This window comes from Capricornis sumatraensis, chromosome 7 (genome assembly GCF_032405125.1).
Source record: "Capricornis sumatraensis isolate serow.1 chromosome 7, serow.2, whole genome shotgun sequence".
Classification (NCBI taxonomy): Eukaryota; Metazoa; Chordata; class Mammalia; order Artiodactyla; family Bovidae; genus Capricornis; species Capricornis sumatraensis.
Window position 1 is genome coordinate 87,958,642 of NC_091075.1, and position 21,006 is coordinate 87,979,647.

Below are 21,006 nucleotides of genomic sequence, written 5' to 3' on the forward strand. Positions count from 1 at the left end.
TGACCTGCATACAGGTTTCTCAAGAGACAGGTCAGGTGGTCTGGTATTCCCATCTCTTTCAGAATTTTCCACAGTTTATTGTGATCCACACAGTGAAAGGTTTTGGCATAGTCAATAAAGCAGAAATAGATGTTTTTCCGGAACTCTCTTGCTTTTTCGATGATCCAGCGGGTGTTGGCAATTTGATGTCTGGTTACTCTGCCTTTCCTAAGACCAGTTTGAACATCAGGAAGTTCATGCTTCACCTGTTGCTGAAGCCTTTTTTTTTTTTTCCAGGCACTCTTCTAAGTGTGTGACTTTTTTCCTCTCAACCACATGGGAAGTGGATATTACTAAACAGATGGCAACACTGAGACAAAATTAGGTTGCAAAATTACACTGCTGGTCATTGAAAGCCAGAAATTAAACTTACAATTTGACCTTGAAACATTGTCTTGCAACCACTACATTCTACCTCTTTACTTAAACAATGTTCACTTAAGATTTCCAAAGACCAATTGACAGAGTACCAAGTTAAAAAGGCCAGTGTTTTAAATCCAGATATAAAATCTAGCATAGGTTCCACATTTCCAGTACTATCGTATATTTATAATATAAAAATTCCTGAAAAGAACTCTGTTTTAGTTCTGGATACTAAAATTCTATTTATACAATACCTAAGAGTAATCATTAATAATCTTATTGTGTATCTTTTATTGATTCCAAATGGCATATGGATTTCTAGAGAAAAACAGAAATATCTTTCACATTTCCTTCTGGAAGGTTGACTGTTTGTTATATAATTAAGCAACACTTTCCTAGAAGACTAATCAGTCAGATGTTCCTGGGAGAAATCTGACAAACCAGTTGGAAACTTCAAATTTTGAATTTTTCACTGTCTCAAACAAAGTCAGTCCTCCAAAGAGGTTTGAATCTGGACTAGAATATTTAGCAACAATGTACATAATCTTGCAGAGGATAGTGTGTCTCTCAACTCATAGTTTTGTTTTTCAAAAATCTATGTTTATTACTAATAATGTTTTTTTATGTGCTAATTTGTCTAATAAGTTTAAATCCTTTTTTTTTTTCATTATTGAAATTTGAAAGTCAAGAAAGCTTAGTTCTCCCTTACCCAATCTATTTCCAGTTTCATTTCTTTAGGGATTTTGTTGGATTTTCAAAACAAATTGTGGTATCATTAGAGTGTCTATGCCCTTGAGCTCTTAAATTAGTCCAATCTATATGTATTGTTTTGTTATAATTATTAAGAGTAGACCCTTTTACTATCATAAATGATCAATGTTAAATGACCAACTTTATGGTCACCCTATGTATGACTCTGTTACATCAGAAAATTAATATTTTCCTTTATTTACAAGGCAAAGGCCCATTTGACTACAAATGGTCTAAATATGTGTCTCACATTTAAGCCTTGTTTAGTAGTTGGAAGTGAAGAATTTTAAGTGATAAAGCAAATTGAAAATATCAATATCAATCAAATCAATGTAGGCTAACATTTTGCATGATTTGGCATTATATAAATCTACAATCCCTTTTATGGATCACAAACTTGTTGTGGTGAAAAGCCTTGAGTAACTCAATGAAACTATGAGTCATGTCATACAAAGCTCCCCCAAAAGTCAAGTCACACTGAAGAGTTCTGACAAAATGCGGTCCACTGGAGGAGGGAATGGCAAACCACTGCAGTATTCTTACTATGAGAATCCCATGAATAGTGTGAAACGACACCAGAAGACGAGCTCCCCAAGTCAGAAGATGTCCAATATGCTACTAGGAAAGAGCAGAGGGCAGTTACTAATAGCTCCAGAAAGGATGAAGCAGGTGGGCCAGAGCAGAAATGACTGGTTGTGTCTGGTGATGAAAGTAAAGTCCAGTGCTGTAAAGAACAGTATTGATTAGGAACTTAAAATGTTAGGTTCATGAATCAAGGCAAGTTGGATATGGTCAAGCAGGAAAGAAATCAGTGAACTAAAATTGGACAGGAATGGGCAATTTAATTCAGATTAGCATTATATCTATTACTGTGGGCAAGAATCCCTTAGAAGAAATAGAGTAGCCCTCATAGTCAAGAAAAGAATCTGAAATGCAGTGCTTGGATGCAATCTCAAAAACAATAGAATGATCTTCATTTGTTTCCAAGGCAAACCATTCAACATCACAGTAATCCAAGTCTGTGCCCCAACCACTAACGCTGATGATGCTGAAGATGACCTGTTCTACAAAGACCTACAAGACCTTCTAGAACCGACACCAAATAAATAAATTAATATCCTTTTCATCATAGGGGATTGGAATGCAAAAGTAGAAGGTCAAGAAATACTTGGAGTAACAGGAAATTTTGCTTTGGAGTTAAAAATGAAGCAAGTCAAAGGCTAACAGTTTTGTCAAGAGAACACATTGGTCATGGTGAATACCCTCTTCCACCAACACGAGATGACTCTGTACGTGGACATCAGCAGATGATCAACACTGAAATTGGATAGATTATATTCTTTGCAGCCAAAGATGGAGAGACTCTATATAGTCAGTAAAAAATAAGACCTGGAGCTGACTGTGGCTAAGATCTTGAGCTCCTTATTGCAATATTCAGGCTTAAAAAGAAAATGGATAAAACCAATGGATAATTCAACTATGACCTAAATCAAATCCCTTATGATTATACGGTAGAGGTGATGAATAGATTCAAAGGATTAGATCTGGCTATTACATTGTACAGGAGGCAGTGACCAACACTATTCTAAAGAGGGGGGGAAAAATCCAGAAGTTAAAGTGGTTGTCTGAGAAGTCTTTACAAATAGTTGAGAAAAAAAGAGAAGCAAAAGACAAAGGAGAAAGGGAAAGATATACCCAACTGAATGCAGAGTTCCAGAAAATAGCAAGAGAGAATGAGAAGGCCTTCTTAAATGAACAATGCAAAGAAGTAGAGGAAAACAATAGAATGAGAAAGACTAGAGATCTTTTCAAGAAAACTACGGCTGTCATGGGAATATTTCACAAGGGAATATTTCCCACTTCCCAAGATCTTCCACCAGGGATATCTCCAACCCAAATGGGCATGAAAAAGGAGAGAAATTAAAAGGACTTAACAGAAACAGAAGAAATTAAGAAGAGGTGGCAAGAATAGTATTACAGAAGAACTGTATTTAAAAGGTCTTAATGATCCAGATAGCCACAGTTGTGTAGTCTCTCATCTACAGCTTAAAACTCAATGTTCAAAAAACTAAGTTCACAGCATACTGCCCCATCACTTCGTGGAAAATAGAGGGGGAGGGGGAGAAGGTGGAAGTAGTGTCAGATTTTATTTTCTTGGACTCAAAATCACTGCAGACATTGATTATAGCCATGAAATTAAATGACGCTTGCTCCTTGAAAAGAAAGTTTTGACAAACCTAGACAGCATATTAAAAAGCAGTGACATCACTTTACTGATAAGGGTCTTTATAGTCAAAGCTATGGTTTTTCCAGTAGCCATGTACAGAAGTGAGAATTGTACTGTGAAGAAGGATGAGTGTCAAAGGACTGATGTTTTCAAATTGTGGTGGATACACTCCTTTGCGTGCATGCTGTCATTTCAGTCATGTCCTACTCTTTGCAACCCAGTGGACTGTCATCTGCCAAGTTCCTCTGTCCATGGGATTCTTCAGGCAAGAACAATGGAGTGGGTTGCCATTTCCTCCACCAGGGGATCTTCCCAACCCAGATATTGAACCTGCATCTCTGATGTTTCCTGCATTCGCAGGCAGGTTCTTTACCACTAGTGCCACCTGGAAAGTCCAGATACACTCCTGGGAAAGACAAAAGTAGAGTATTACAATGCAGCTAGGCTTTTTGTTCTCAGCTCCTTGAATAAATTAGAGTGAATAGAAAACTCTAGTATCTTGCTCAAATTGATATGAAACAGGCAGTAAGGAAGATAATATCTAAAGAAAACTTCAATATGGGAAATTATAGTCTTTTCTATCTTCAAAGTGGAGAGCCTGAACAGTTTTGAAATTTCTTTTAATACAAAATAATGTTCTTGTCATACAACTGTGAATACACTGAAAATATCACTATAGATATTTTAAAGTATATAATATGATTCGTTTCTTATAAACAAGGAGTTGCAATCAACAAGTTTTTAAAGCCCTCACTTGTATAGATATTTTATTTAGCACATAATATTTATACAATGCCATTAATATATTGTACAATGTACAATGCCAGTTAATTCTAGGAGTACAATTAAGAATTGGAGGGATAGGAATTTTTTTCTTTTACTTGTTTACTTTAAAAGATAGAAAATCAGAGTTACGGTTTATTTTTTGCAATATTTAAAAATTATAATTATTGAATAATTATTAATTTTAAATAAATAATCTGTAATGAGAATTCTACCAATGCAGGAGACCTGAGTTTGATCCCTGGATAGGGAAAATACCCTGCAGAAGGAAATGGCAACCCACTCCAATATTATTATTTGGGAAATCCCATGGACAGAGGAGACTGGCAGGCTAAAGTCCATGGGGTCACAAAGAACTGGACACAACTTAGCAACTAAACAACAACAATTTACACCGGAATGAATGCACTAGTTACCACAACTAGTACACCCAAAATAAACAAAAATTAGCTTGGTGGTATAATTAAAATGCCACCAAAGTTTATATGATAATTATATTTTCTTTTTGCAAGAAAAAGATTAGACCACATATAATGTAAGTTATTTCACAAGGTAAATAATTAAAATAAATAATATGGATTAACTGAGTTTTAAGAGGTGAAATAAATAATGAATTCTTCTCATGGTCTTGTACGTTAATAAAAATTGAAAATTTTTGAAGACCCTGTTTTGTCCCAAGGATTTCCTTTACAGGTATTGAATTTTTCAAAAGTTACAAAGGAAATTTTATTGATATAAATGCATGTTCTCATAATAACCATAAATCTAGGGTTTTGTTGGTTTTTTTTTTTTTTTGGATGTTAATTTAGAACAATGCCATTCCATTTCCTATATAATGAATCACTTCTTTGTTGTAAACTCTTCTCAGAATTTCTTGGGAGAGGAACTGAACAGAACATCGATTTCCTATGTGAGAGAATTCTTAGAATTTAAGTAAACCTATTGGTTAAACTGAAACCACAAAATTAGCATTTTACTAATCAGTAGGTTTAAATAGCTCGGAAGCAAAAGTCTGCCATCACCTTGATCATCAACCCAGCTTGCTGCTTCTTCCCAGTCTTGGGTTCAAGGTATTATGTACACATATTAAAAAATTATATTATTTTCCTCTGTCTCATCTTTAATTCTTCACTAATACGCAGTTGTAACTTTTCTATGTGATTGCAAGTATTGGTACTTTCCTATGATATGCTGTTAGCTTAAAAATATATTTGCAAATGTTGATACTATCTCAGAGCTATAGGTGAAAAATTAAATACTTTTATAAAGACCAAATTGTCTGATCATTTTTAAAATAAATTCTTATATACTGAAAATGTAGATACATAACTTCAGTATAGATTTATGGTAAAATTGAATCATTGTTGTCAAATTCTGTAAAAATTGTCATACAGAATAATTTATAATATTTTTGTTTTCATGGTGAAGATCATTTCTGGTAGACTATTTCAAGGCCATTTTTATTCCATGTAATTAGGTTAATAAAATTAATTTTATAAAGGAAACATCAATGATAGACAATTAGATATAAATGACTACTTTTATAAAGATGATTAAATTTGGATATTTATAAGGATACAAATATATGAAAACAATAAACTCATTTGAGGCTTATAAATATGTCTTTTTTAACAAATGCAGGTAGATTCTACAGTTTGTAAACTGAAGCAGCCTGTATAAAATAATCTGTCATTAGTTTGCTGACTAAAGTATAAACAAATTTCATGTATAATCTAATTTTTCTTATTTATCTGAAATGCATTTTTTCAGCACATATAAATTTATGTATTTTGGGGTCTTGCAATTTAGTGGAACTCTAGGAGTCAAACGTGATATGTTTGATTATAATTCTGTTCAATCATCTTCATACAGTCATGTCATGGATATATCAACCGAGCAAAATTAAGTAATAGCTAGATCCTTTTAAAAATTTAATGAAGGCTAATAGTTTCTACATAATGCACAAACAATGCTTTTCATGAAGACTCTGAAAGAGCAGGCTAAAGGATAAAGACATTTTAAAAAAATTACAGATAAAATAAAATGTAATTTACCAGTGGGTTTTAGTTTATCAATTTTAACAAATCCAATGATCTACAGGAAATTTCTTTTTAATTTTTATTGTCATATTTTAAAATTTGTAATATTTAAATATTGATGCTTCTCCATTCCTCTGACAAAACCTTGCTATTACTTTCAGGATCAAATGCTTTACTTTGAAGTGTAGTAAGATATTGGTATTTCTTATCTCACATAAACAGTAAGCAAAATAATTTGAATGGTAAATGTTTATATTGAAGAGCAAAATTAGAAACTAAATGAATAAAAATATTACCTTCAAGTGAAACAACTTTTATCATAATATACTCCTTTGTTGGAAAAATCAAGAATATTTTTTTCATGAATCTAATTTTATTATAAGACCTATTTTATTTTCTTACATAGATCTTGACAACCATGAAACTTCTCATCCTTACCTGTCTTGTGGCTGTTGCTCTTGCCAGGCCTGTGAGTACAGTAAAGAATTTAGAAGATTCTAGATTCTTGTTTGAAGTCATCTCAAATGCAATTTGATGCAAGTCTCATCAAGTGCAAGATATTGCAGTTGTAAAGAATTTGATGGTCTCTAACTAGCTATTAAAGTGTTGATATTAAAGCTATGGTAATACTTCACATTTTGATCATTATTATTTAGTTTATTCAAAGACTTAACTCTAAATAAAATTTCTAACTTGAAATATAAATACCTCACAATAAAAAATTAAAAATTAAAAAAGAAATAAGGTAATTAACAATACAATAAAGAGCATCAAAGAAGGTAACTAGTCTCTTTGCCTGGGTCCATTATGGGCTTAACATATTTGTAAACATATATATGTTCAATTTTGTATTACCAAATATACTGCTGCTGCTAAGTCACTTCAGTTGTGTCAGACTCTGTGCGACACCATAGACAGCCTCCCACCAGGCTCTGCCATCCCTGGGATTCTCCAGGCAAGAACACTGGAGTGGGTTGTCATTTCCTTCTCCAATGCATGAAAGCAAAAAGTGAAAGTGAAGTCTCTCAGTTGTGTCCCACTCTTCGTAACCCCATGGACTGCAGCCTACCAGGCTCCTCCATCCATGGGATTTTCCAGGCAAGAGTACTGGAGTGGGTTGCCATTGCCTTCTCCAACCAAATATACTATTAAGCCCTATGTTCCAGTGTATCCACTTTTCGAACCTAAATCAAACTCTCATTTGAGATGGTTCATGCCAACCAATATTTCCCAAGGTACAGAAAGTTGGGCTCATTCAGCTGATTCAAAGATCAAATAATTTGGTCCTTGTAGAAAGAAAAACTAGATAATGTAAAGTAACTTAAGTTTCTTCTCAAAAAACAAATTCAGTTATTAATGTGAAACAAAAAGTTATTCTGTTCCTTTGTGACCTCTAGATAATGATAAATAAATAAATAGGAATCAACTGACAAGAAAGCAATTCAAATAAGACAATAATGTTGGATATTTGGACACTCAAACTATCAAATATAGATGCAAAATTTCTGAAATGCTGAAATATTCTATTGTTAAACTCCTATTTTCTAAAGTTTAAGTAATGTAGGATCACTAATAATCCAGCTTCTAAACCAATAGAGTTCTCTCTGTGCTAAACCCTAAGCATCAAAAGAAGGAAATATCTGACAGTAAGTTACGAAAAAAGGATCCAAGTTCTTCAGAAATATGCCATTGGAGTAGTCCATATCTTTTCCTTTTATCAGTGAAACAGATATAGATCCCCCAGCAAACAGATTCTTTAATCCTTTTCCAAAGAAAACATCATTTTTTAATGTTAAAATTTAACAAACATAAGTCTTGTTCCCACAGTTAAAATGCAGATTGAGTTAAAATTTTATATAATTTAATTTATGATAAAAAATAACATCCAGACAAACAATATTTCAGATTATTTTTTGTCTTTTTATATACTTTTCTGCACCGACTCTAGAAACAGAAGATAATTTACTTTTCTTTTACTTTTGTCAATAATTTTCTTTTTTCCCTCCCAGGGGAACTTGGTGTCAAATTTAGCTCTTAAAATACAAACTTCTTAAACAGCACTATTAAATGTATAATATTACATGTGCCTTGTGATATTATTATCATTGTATTTTGAGTGCTTTTGTTTTTACAGTTCTTGCATTTTTTTTTAACAGAAACATCCTATCAAGCACCAAGGACTCTCTCCAGTGAGTGTTCTATTCTATGTTCCAAGAACTCACTATAAATTGTGTAGCTTAAGTGATGATAAATTGCTAATATATAGATTGTAGTCTCATTCCTTCCTTCTCTAGAAAACAGCCAGTTTCACATTCGCTGAGGTGTAATATCTTCAACTATTGAGCTGACTATTGATCTGCTCTGACAAACCTTTTTAGAGAAGAGGGCATTTGGACTTACGTATTTATGATTAATAAAAATTTTGTTATGTAAGAGCAATAGTTAATTAAATAGAATATGTATATGTGGTCTATTTTAATGTATTATTCATTCTTTCTCTTCTCCTTGCACTCAAACATATGATTTACAACTTGATCTCAATTTACACACTGAGTATTAAATTAGGTACTCTATCACACACTTTTACAAGAGTCATTAATCTTCCACCGTATCCACTGCTTAGTTCATTTTTTAATCTGTACAGAATGAGCCAGACAGCAGAGAGGTAAGGTTCTTTCTTTACCCCAACTAATTTCTCTTTCAGTTAGCGTCTTCTTCATTTCAATTTTCATTTGTATACATTCGTTTCAATTGTATCCAGATACTCAGATAGTTGATTACCCTCTCACTTCTCTGTTTTCAGTACATTCCTGTTTAATTCCTCCTTTGACATTTGATAAGTAAGAACTGACTAAACCTACAGGCCTGATAAAGAAGGAACCAAATATGGTGTCTCCTTCAGATTTTAAAATAAAATCATAAAACTGAAACTAATTATCTCTTATTTTACCTAAGAACTATTTTGGTTTACCTAAATAAATGGAGAATTTGTGTTCAAATGGAAAAACATTCTCCTCTTTTGACTGTGTTTTTCACTTTTACAATTCACAATTTAATTCCTACAGGAAGTCCTCAATGAAAATTTACTCAGGTTTGTTGTGGCGGTAAGTATTATCTACTTCTTTTTCAATGACAAATGTATTTTTCTGGAAAAATCAACTTAATTTTTATTTATAAATATTTTTTCACTTGGTCAAATTTTTTCTTCATTTACTCACCCAAGCAACCACAAAGAATATTGAAATTATATATGCAAATATTAAAAAGCTGCTTTAAATATTAATCTGTACCTATACATTTGACTCTGTAAAACACTTATGCTGTCTTGTGCATAATCTATGTAAATTTTATAATTTCCATTCTCATTATGATGGAATGTTCTCTTATCTCTACAATATTCTGGATGTGTTATGTCTTCTGTAATTTCATGACTGAATTGTCAAATAGAACACAAATAGAAATTTTATTTCAAGACCAGTATTTAAAAGATTTGCTAGGCAACCCAGTTTAGTCTGAATGATTTTTAATATATCTTTTTCCCTTGTAGCCTTTTCCAGAAGTGTTTAGAAAGGTAAGAAATTCTGAACAGAATATACTGCAGAATTAACAAAGCATTTTATTCTATGTTATTTATGGTATTATACCAATTCTTTATTGCCTTTTTGTGGAAAAATCACTTAGATTATTATTAGATTATTGAACCAGACAGAGAGATCAAGATAACTCAGAACTACGACTTAAACAAGATGAAAGATAATAATAGTCAAATTTACTGGAACAAAATTTTTTAAATATTTTTAAGTGCACAGTAATGTACTGACAGCTTAAATAAAGAAAACTTAGCAAGGAGATAATGCAAGAAATGATATTGCAAGAAATATTAGTGCATTCACAAAAAGCATATTTATTTTTTAATTTGCAGCAGCAAAATGTAAGATACATTTCTTACAGATATCCATTCATTCATGTTTCTCTCTTCTTTTCTGTCCTTAAGGAGAACATCAATGAACTGAGTAAGGTAAGGAACATAAATGATATTTAAATTATTTTAAAGTTATCTCAAAATCATATTTTGCAACCTACAATGTATTGGTTTTGACAAAGAGAATTTTTGAGGGAAAAACAGAGTGATGAACTCAAGGTAATGAAAATACGAAAATTTTCTTTAGGTTGTATGTCAAAAAATGCTTTCTTTGTGCAGTACAAAAAACATTTTAGAAAAAAAAAATTCCTGTAACATTTATACTTTTCTTGAACTTTCAAAATGACTGATGAGATATACTGAGAATTCTAAATATTGATTTCATTGATTTAACTTTGCAACTGTGAGGAGACAAGGCATTAGTATAAACGAATGAATGGATAAAAGAATGAATTAGTGCAATTATGGACTGACAGACTATTTTCACTGATCGCCAAAACAGAAAAAATGTTTTATTGAGTACTACATAAAGCAATATATCTGCTCCAAGAATGTTTTACATAGTCACAAATGATTTTTTTACTTTCTTTAAACGCAATTTTTTGATCAAGGTTGTTTTTCAAAGTTTTAATAGCTTTGTTATTAAAAAAACATACAGGTATTAAAAAAACATACAGGTATTTAAAAATTTACATCTTCTTAATATTCTTCATACCTGACTAAGTATCTTTTCTTGGCAGGATATTGGGAGCGAATCAACTGAGGTAAGATTCTTTATTTTAAAACTATTAAATATAATATAATGGAAAGAAAGAAGTAAAAAATATCCTAATCAAATACCCTTTAAGTGTCCTAATCAAGATGAATGAACAATTCTCTAAGGCCAAAACTAAAACAGATATCTCTAATTCAAAGAAAAAAAGATGCAACACGTATGTTGACCAAAATTGGCTGGATAACTAAACCAACATAGTATTTTGAGCTTAAATTCTATGGATCATCTCACTGCTCTCTATAGTGCTATGGTCATGGAAACTGAACACAACATACTACATGGAGAAAATTCATTTTGCTTAAATATTTATACATATTGAACCAATGCTTTGTGCACTTTTATTTATCACATAATCTTTAATCCAATGCTCTGGTTTGTCATCCAAAAGCCAAGTTAAAGAGAAAAAGAAGTTAGGTTAGTTAAAGGAAAGTGTAGGATATTTACAATGATTTATCAAAACATATAAAAATCTACAGTACTTTTTATTGAACTCTGAAATGCAGATTAAAGAGGAAAATTCTTCAGTTAGCCTCGTAGGTAGGCTTTTTTTAAATTTTCCTTACCACTTCACTATTGCCACCCATTTCTATTTCCTTTGGCATCCATTTTATTTGGTAATTATCATTTTATATTGGAATGTTTGTCATGAAAAATAAAGTTAATTCTCTTTTCTTTTCTAAGGATCAAGCCATGGAAGATGCTAAGGTAAGATCTTTATTTTAATAAACTCTACACTTATATATCATAAATAAGATATGCTCTATGCTTTAAGAAAGCTATCTGCTCCATTTGTGTGATTGAACTCCTCAAGCAGTGCTATCACACCCAAGAATGTACAATGTTGTGCCAGATAAAGTAAGGAGAGGAAATTTGACATTTACATGATCAGGAGAAACTTTGCTTCTTTATTAAAATCAAGAGTAAAAAGCAAAATGTGCATGAGTGTTTAAAAATGAAACATCCTACTCAAAAAATTAAAACCCTGTTTCTGTCATCCCAGGGTAAGAGTTCACTCTCTTGTGTGTTGAGGGTGGTCTTTGGGCAGAAAGAATCTATTGCAGCAATTATGTAGGATCAATGGGCTATGCTGTTGTTCAGTCACTCAGTCATGCCCGACTCTGTGACCCCATTGACTGGAGCATGCCAGGCTTACCTGTCCTTTACCATCTCCCAGGGCATGCTCAAACTCATGTCCATTCAGTCAGTGATGCTATCCAACCATCTCATCCTCTGACATCCCTGTCTCCTGCCCTCAATCTTTCCCAGCGGGTCTTTTCTAATGAGTCGGTTCTTTGCATCAGGTGGTCAAAGTATTGAAACTTCAGCTTTAGCATCAGTTCTCCCAATGAATATTCAGGATTGACTTCCTGTAGTGATTCCTCCACTCTTCTCCAGTAGCATATTGGGCACCTACTGACCTGGGGAGTTCATCTTTCAGTGTCATATCTTTTAATGTTTTCATACTGTTCATGGGGTTCCCAAAGCAAGAATGCTGAAGTGGTTTTCCATTCCATTCTCCAATGGGCTATGCTACCTAATCTCAAAACATGGAAAAAATTCATTAACCCACAATACTTTTTACTCAACTCTCCCAAGAGATGACTGTTTTGCTGCATATTAGAATCAATATCTTAGTATGTACTTGGGAACAGAAATCAGATCCATATGTAAATATGAACATCTATGACTTAGGAAAAAAACTAAATGTTTCAAAGATTAGAACTTTTAAAAGCTCATGTAATTTTAGTTCCATTCTGAAATTGATTGTTCTATTTTCATATTTCCAATTTATTTACATCAAAATTGCCCCAAGTGTATGTGAGAATATAAACTCAACCCAGGGTTTCAGGTAGCCCAGCTCAATAGGATTCTTCATTCCAGGTTTCATTTTTATCACAAAAATTCATATGCATTTGCATTCTACTCAAGAAAGTATCTGTATTTGTTTTAATAAAAAGGTTTTAAGTTACAAAGTAAGTTATTATACTCCCCTCTCCAACATATTTTAAATAAAATTGACAATCCAAAAAAAAGTAAATTTTATTGGCTCTGAATCTTTTTATACCCAATTGTTTTCACTAAAAACTAGTTAGCAACCCAGTATGAAAGTGTGGAATAGTTTCCTTCTAATTCTAAAAGTCTCAGAGGCAGTAACAATGATTCTCTTTCTTTTAGCAAGTGAAAGCTGGAAGCAGTTCGTCAAGTGAGGTATACCATTTTTATGTTAATTAAGTATCCCAATTAGAAAATGTTTATGAAAGTTTGTTGAACCATAAAGTTTATATGTCCCATAAGGTTTCATTGTACAAGGCACTATGTATGTAGCTCTACCCTAATTTTAACATACAAGGCTATCAACCCCAAAAATGTAAGAAAACAATTATTTGTCAGAGACAAAATAAAGATTTCTTTCTGGGCAAATAATCCTATCTGGATATCTGTGGTGTCCAAACATTATTTTTCTAATTTTTTTTCCTTCCCAGATTTTTGTAGAATTAAATCTTGTCACTGAAAATTACAATAATGGCTATGCTTCTAAACTGTGAAATATAAGCATGATATATCCTTTGTGGAACTCAATCAAGTCTGTTAAAGAGACACTGGAATCCTTTGCTATTTGTTACCTAGAGGAGAAAAAGAGAAGGCATACAAAGTGATGAAATCCTTAAACTTTGGGAGCAGAACTTCATCCAGTTTACAAAATAAACCCAGTTCCAGTGAATTCAGTTAAAAGTGAATTCTTCATAATCCAACATTCTGAATAACTTCCCTGGTGAAAGCAGTGAGAAGAGAAAAGGGAACATGTACTTTGTTCATCTTATCTAAATTTACCCAGGAATTCGTGGCTAAAATCAGTTTACCACAGATAAGCTATGATGTGTCTGGTTAATTAGCATTTTTATCTTGAATGTAAATTAATGTCATAAAACTAACAATACATGGTTTTTTTTTTTAATTTTTTAAGGAAATTGTTCCCAATAGTGCTGAGGTGAGATATATTTACTAAATTTAAAATATATTAACATCATCCAGGATATCTTAAAATTTAATTAAACTTTTTATTTTTTGAATTTTTTAACAGAAGTACATTCAAAAGGAAGATGTGCCCTCTGAGCGTTACCTGGGTTATCTGGTAAGATTTTATAAAAGTTAATCAAAGACCAATGCATCAGGGAATGAGCAAGAGTGTTGTGTTGATAAATTATCTCTCCTTTTCAATATCTGCTAAACTTAAAACAAACTAAGCAGACTAACAGATTCTAGTAGTATACTGATACCTCCTGAAAATAAAACGGACAAGTTTTTTAATCCCGGATATTTAATTTCTACTCTCATTTGAATATTTGTGTATTATAGTCTACTTTCAGATCTGATTAGCACAGTATCGAAATGGCACGCTATAGATTTGACCAGACTTGAGTTTGACTCTAAGCTCTACCTTTCACCAGCATGTGATATTAAACAGTTTCCTTATCTGCTGTAAATGTATAACCTAAGTTTCAAAGTGACAAAATAATAATAATATTTAAGCATATAAATCAATTAATACAAGCAAGACATAGTGCAAAGTAAGCCCTTGGTAAATGTGGCTAGTATCAGAAACATCATTTTTTCCCTCATCCAATATTCTGATTTAATTTGCAAAAATCAGAAAACAAATGGGGCTTCCCAGATGGTGCTAGTGGTAAAGAGCCCCTCTGCCAATGCAGGAGACTCAGGCTTGATCACTGGGTTGGGAAGATCCCCTCGAGGAGGGCATGGCAACCCACCCTAGTATTCTTGCCTTGAGAATTCCATAGACAAAGGAGCCTGGAGGGCTATATCCATAGGATCACAGAGAGTTGGGTACAACTGAGGTGACTTAGCACAGCACAGAAAGCAAATCTGTTTTCAATTTTCTTAGCAATTCTGATATAATGCACACTGTAAGCAAAACTGCCTCAGTTCAGTTCAGTTCAGTCACTCAGTCATGTCCAACTCTTTGTGATGCACCAGGACTCCCTGTCCATGACCAACACACCAGGACTCCCTGTCCATGACCAACACACCAGGACTCCCTGTCCATGACCAACACCCGAAGCTTGCTCAAGCTCATGTCCATTTAGTGATGCCATCCAACCATCTCATCCTCTGTCCTCTTCTCCTCTCCTGCCTTCAATCTTTCCCAGCATCAGGGTCTTTTCCAATGCATCAGTTCTTCAAATCAGGTGGCCAAAGTATTGGAGCTTCAACAAAAGTCTTTCCAGTGAATATTCAGGACTGATTTCTTTTAGGATTGACTGAATAATTATTTATATCTGACTGCATTATAATATATTTTAAGTTAAAAACAATGTAACACAGTTGTTTTTCTAATATTTTTTTAAAAAAAGAATAATTGGGCTAATCCAAATTCTCTGTGGTAGAAACAACACTAAAGTAAGATTATTAGTTTCCCATTCTTTACTCCTGGGAAAGGGATACCATGATAGATGGTATCCACGAAACTGACAATATATTTTTCTCTTTGAATAGGAACAGCTTCTCAGACTGAAAAAATACAACGTGCCCCAGCTGGTAATATTTTATTATAATAATATAAAATTAAGTCTACAGAATTAAAATAATTAAGTGAAATTTACTTTGACTAAATTCTACATCAAATCATGTTAGAGCTTCCCCAATGATTCATTATATTCTGGAATTTATTCTGTATTTATTTTCCCAAATTCAGTTCTGAGTGGTGATTCCATACATATGCCTCCTTGTGAAGCACAGATTATTGCCAAATAAACATTCCATTTAAGAAAACAATGTAGACTCTGTAGAAGGAATCAGGAATCCCATACATTCAAATTGCTTTCGTCAAAATTTTCTAAGAAAGAATTGGCAAGTTGATTGATCTCATTGTCTCTAGACCCATTTCCTTTACAGTTATCTTCACTTCCTGACGTTGTTTTGAATATTGAATAAGCACTCTCCTACTCAGTTATTCCTTAGGCTAGCTTGTGTCAAGTCCAATAAAATGTTCAAAAAATCTCTCCTTCCCCTAATCCCTAGACTCTATAAAATTTGCTATGTTCATGAGAACTTTGACAATATTATGAAGGTTTTTTTTAATCACAGATAAGCTATGATGTGTCTGGTTAATTAGCATTTTATCTTGAATGTAAATTAATGTCATAAAACTAATAATACATGTTCTTTATTTTTTAAGGAAATTGTTCCCAATAGTGCTGAGGTGAGATATATTTACTAAATTTAAAATATATTAAATGCGCTATAAGATGTGCATTTGAACTATGAAGTCATAAACTATCTGCTGATAGTATGGATAGATCAAAAAAGTATCTATTAGCACAATCCAGCTTCACTATTTAGTATCAATCCTTTTGAGTATCATAGTTTTTCACTTGGGAGGCCATAAATTTTTCTTATATTTATACCAAATAAGCTTGATTAATTAGGACTTTAGGGAAAAGGACTTGTCTTAATTTAGCAAAATTACATTTTCACATTTTTATTCTGTTACAATTGTAGGAAGGAGGAAGTCAATAATGAATTTAATTTGGACCTTAGTGTCACTCTTGCTTCAGTTTCCAATTTTGTTGTGTTGCTTTGGACTTAGAAGCCAAATAAATTTAGATATATCAGTACCCCAATCAAACATCATTATTAATCTAAGAAATTACATGAATAATATATTTTAGCACCTTAGTTATGATATGATTAGGCCGTAACCTCCACAAGTGTTAGAATTATATGGTCCTACTCATAGTGTTCATCATTCATAGTGTTCACTGCTCATAGTATTCATTATTATTTATTTCATAGATGGTCCCTAGCATTTAGCATAGACCCCCAGTGAATGAAAGTGCCTAGCAAATGTCTATTATTCACACATGAGTAAAATCAATGTACTAAAATAAAGAGATCTCTCTTTTTGAGGAAGCTATTCATGACCATATAAGACTATTTACTAAATCTAGAATATTTTAGTATTTTCTTCAAGTGTTGTTTTAATAATGTATGTTCCTCTTTCTTTTTTAACAGAAATAAATATAATCCAAGGGAGAAGTTTTTCTACTACCCATATTTGATAATGTTTTATTTAAAATTTATAAAAGATAAAATGTAAATGAGGGATTAATAGTCATGAACAGAAAATATGTAGTCCTAGGGAATTGGTGGATTATTTTCCCCCAGATATGAAATTTATAGATTCTTTATCCTTCCAAATTATAGTAAGTGTAACATTGAGTTGAATATTTTTTCTAAAGTTAGAAAATGAAAGCTATATTGCTAATTTTCAAAATTTTGGCAGAGAATACAGTTTATACTATTCTTCACAGATGATGATATATTCTTGGTAATTGTAAAATGAATGTGTTATATCAGAAGATATCTAAGTAACCTAGAACATATTTCCTCCTATTTAGGAACAACTGCACAGTATGAAAGAGGGAAACCCTGCCCACCAGGTAATATTTTGCAAAATGAATTACATAATGATAATATGTTGCAAAGTTTAAATATGTTTGCTTTTAAATAGCTTCACAATTTTGGAGAGACTTCTTTCCTCTCAGGTGGTTATTTTTCACTCCCAACTTTCTGAAACAATTTGTAGTAATCAATCTGAGAAAGGAGAACTATTTGTCATTCTTCTTTGGAATGGGAGCTGTTCTATTCTGTCAGTCTCACCTGACAGCAGCACCTTTGTAATTCTAAACACTATGAAGTGTTAATTTCCATGGTTATGTTAATTTCCATGGTTATGTTAATTTCTCTTTTAAGGTATTCCTAAATTTTATATCTTTATGTCCATGATTTGATTCTTAAATTCAATTTATATTTAGGAAATTCAAACTCATAATTATGCTCTTTCAAGCAAGCCATTTGGGGATTTATTAATTCTAATTGAAACCTTTAGAAGAAACTGTCTGGAGAGATAGTAAATGTTTCTGTCAAAAAACCTTTCTGATCTGTTTTCCCTTCCATCTGTAGTGTATTTATCTATATAATAGAAACTGATTCTTCCTCTGCCTTGCATTCCACTGATTCAGTAGTGTTCCTAGGGCTTCTGAGTTCATTTTTAAGGTGACAACCAGATACTGTGAAATATGTGCTGCATTTACAATTCTGATTCCTATCAAAAGCTATGCCAATTTCAATCACTACTGTCATTTAACGAATCTTATGAAGGTTGTTGAGTATGTTTCATATGTCTTAGAAAAAATAGTATCTAGATAATGCAATTGGCAAAATTATTAGTGTGAATTTCCAGATCTCTAACATGCAAAGCATTTCAAAAAGTTTGCTTCTTACATTTTTTGGTTTTATTCAACCTTAAAAGATCACCCTGACTCTTTTTCTTTCCAGAAACAGCCTATGATAGCAGTGAATCAGGTAAGTGTGTGTCTGTCTGTGTGAGTTTTAAAACTGCCCCAAACTATCTGTTGGTAACCACTGGTTTGGGGAGTTATTTAACTAGTTATATCAGGAAGTAGTGCTCTGCTAGTATTTCTTAGCTGTTGACTGGTGTTGGACTCTAACATTGCTGGTTCCAACATTGCTATGAAAGATCAGATCTAAGTTGCCAAAGGAAATGAAGAACAATTCTATGGCCATCCCTGAATGAAGAGAGCTTCAGGTCAACTTTTAAGTTAGAACAACCACAACCAACTATTCATATCGTTCAATTTTGACTTTTTATTAATCTATAGTACTGTCTGGGCTTCTTGAGTTTTCAGTCTTAGATCTAATCTTATGACCTTGAGCAAACTGTGTTCTTCTCTCTGAGCCCTGCTCTTTCATTTGTGAAATTAATATGAATCTATCCATTTATTTTCTTCCAAAACTCACATGTCTTGAGTTTTGCAGTGTTTTTTAGTGTCTTCAGTTTTAAAGGTGGTAACTGCATTCAGTTCAGTTTCTTTGGTCCATTGATGGTTGAACTTATATATAGTATGCTAATTTAAAAATGAAACCGTACAAAGAAGACCATGGAGTTTTATAAATATGAATCTGATAAGGGATTAAACAAGATTCAAAACATAGTAGTCATCAATCAATTTGATGAGAATTATTCCTTAATGTGAATCATATTTTGCTCTCAATTTCTTCTAAAATTCTCTCTTCACTCATGGGCCAAAGTAAGAGAAAAGAAAAGACAATTACGTACTTCATTGAGGTCTAAAGAGTACACTATCCTCACCTTTCCATGTAATTTTAAAAAAAGAGGGTAATCATTCTAATCTTAATGAGAGCATTTGGTAGTAATACTTTAGTCTCTTATGGCATTTAACTGGGTTTGAATCACAAAACTATTTTTTTCCTCTCTCTCCTTTAAGGAACTGGCCTACTTCTACCCTCAGGTGAATTTATTTGATTTTTTATATTAATACTAATAAAAGAAAATCTCAGATATCATATTTATTATAATTGTTAGGATAGGCAACCACAGCGAAACTTGAAATGCATTCTTTAGTATTCCTAATTCCATCAAAGAACATATATTTTCCACCTGAATATATAAAGAATTACATTAATGCACAGAAACAAATAAAAGGCCATGATAGATTAACAGAGGTACCTATTCCAAAATTTCAGAAAAGAAATAATGTTTTTGCACCAAAACCTTATAGTTATGAAGGGGCACTGGGCTAGGAATTAGATAATTCTTTTCTCTTTATTCTTGACATTTCTGAAATCCCTGTATTATTCTTTGATGAGGACCTTCCCTTTCTTTGAGCTCATTGCCTTCATGAAAAACTAAACTATAGAACAGAAAGGCAAAAATGACCTTCTCTAATCCAAATGCCCATGAGTTTATAAATTATATAATAATTAAATTCACACTACCACTGTCCTCTGGACTTTGATAGCTGGGCCTGTGTTAGTAATGCAGGTTCTTGGAGTTCAATACTGGCTATTGATCTTAAAGAAGTGATTTATTCATTACCCCTCAGGTACCCTAAGAAAAATCCTTTCCAAAATTTTCTTACTGTGATTTACCATAGGGAAGAGTTTGATTTCTCTGTTTTCCCCACAGAGTAAACATCTCTTGTGATGCAAATAGCCATGTCTGAAATGAATGCAATGATTCATTTTCAGAGATTCAAAACTGATTTCTCATACACTGTTGCTTTTTCAATGGTCTTTCTCTCTAGCTTTTCAGACAATTCTACCAGCTGGATGCCTATCCATCTGGTGCCTGGTATTACCTTCCACTAGGCACACAATACACTGATGCCCCCTCATTCTCTGACATCTCTAATCCCATTGGCTCTGAGAACAGTGGAAAGACTACTATGCCACTGTGGTGGTAAGTTCATTTAAATGACTGCATATTGCTGCCTTATCAAAGGGAAATAGAAGAAAACATAATATAAAAATAGATTTAGAATAAGCATGACACTTAAATGCTTAGTGTCCTATGCTAGAATTTTCTGAAATGGAAAATTGATGATAACTTTCTGATATATGGCTAATGTTAATCCATTACTCAGGAACACGTGGAGCAGTGCTATCTATTTGATAAGTGATAATCATTCTGATGAAAATAGGAGGAAAATTTTCTCTCCAAAGTAAAAATTCAACTTTATCCTCCTTGCACTTTTGCTAATCTTTAAATGCCTTTCTTTTGATTATACCTATGATATACATTAGAATGCAGTGTGGGGGATAAACTGCAGATTTTGGCATTCCTAAAGTCCTAACTTGAAATCCTGATCTTTTTTTTTTTTTGCTTACTTGAAATAATATAATGATGCTTGTTTTTATAACCTTGGAGGTGATTAAATATAATAATCTATTAAGCATACTGCTGGGAAAACTAGTGCTCATTTTTTGATTTAGCAAAATTTTATTACTGACTACCTTACTCACATTTTACCAATTTTTGTTCCTTCAGAAGAGTCAAGTGAATTCCGAGGAACTCCACAATCATGGTCTTTGGTAAGTTGGAAATTGCTTGTCTTGATCTTCTTTTCATATGAGAACTGAGTGCAAAGGTACAACTTGTAGACTATAAAGTTGTTTTGCTGGTCCTCTAGTCTAGCTATATTTAGACACATTACACTTAGATAATATCAATAATTTAATTGGCTTCAACATTTCTTGTATTATA

General features: G+C 32.6%; 1 protein-coding gene across 1 annotated transcript; it reads left to right on the plus strand.

Moving 5' to 3' along the window:
• The first annotated feature begins 6,619 nt into the window (after positions 1–6,619).
• CSN1S1 (casein alpha s1) lies at positions 6,620–20,206 on the plus strand. The gene is made up of 16 exons (XM_068974961.1): positions 6,620–6,670; positions 8,358–8,390; positions 9,267–9,305; positions 9,749–9,772; positions 10,196–10,219; positions 10,864–10,887; positions 11,580–11,603; positions 13,074–13,106; positions 13,864–13,887; positions 13,981–14,031; positions 15,414–15,455; positions 16,096–16,119; positions 17,318–17,359; positions 18,258–18,284; positions 19,229–19,252; positions 20,048–20,206. The coding sequence occupies exons 1-16, from the start codon at positions 6,620–6,622 to the stop codon at positions 20,204–20,206; spliced, it is 645 nt and encodes a 214-aa protein (XP_068831062.1).
• The last annotated feature ends 800 nt before the right edge of the window (positions 20,207–21,006 follow it).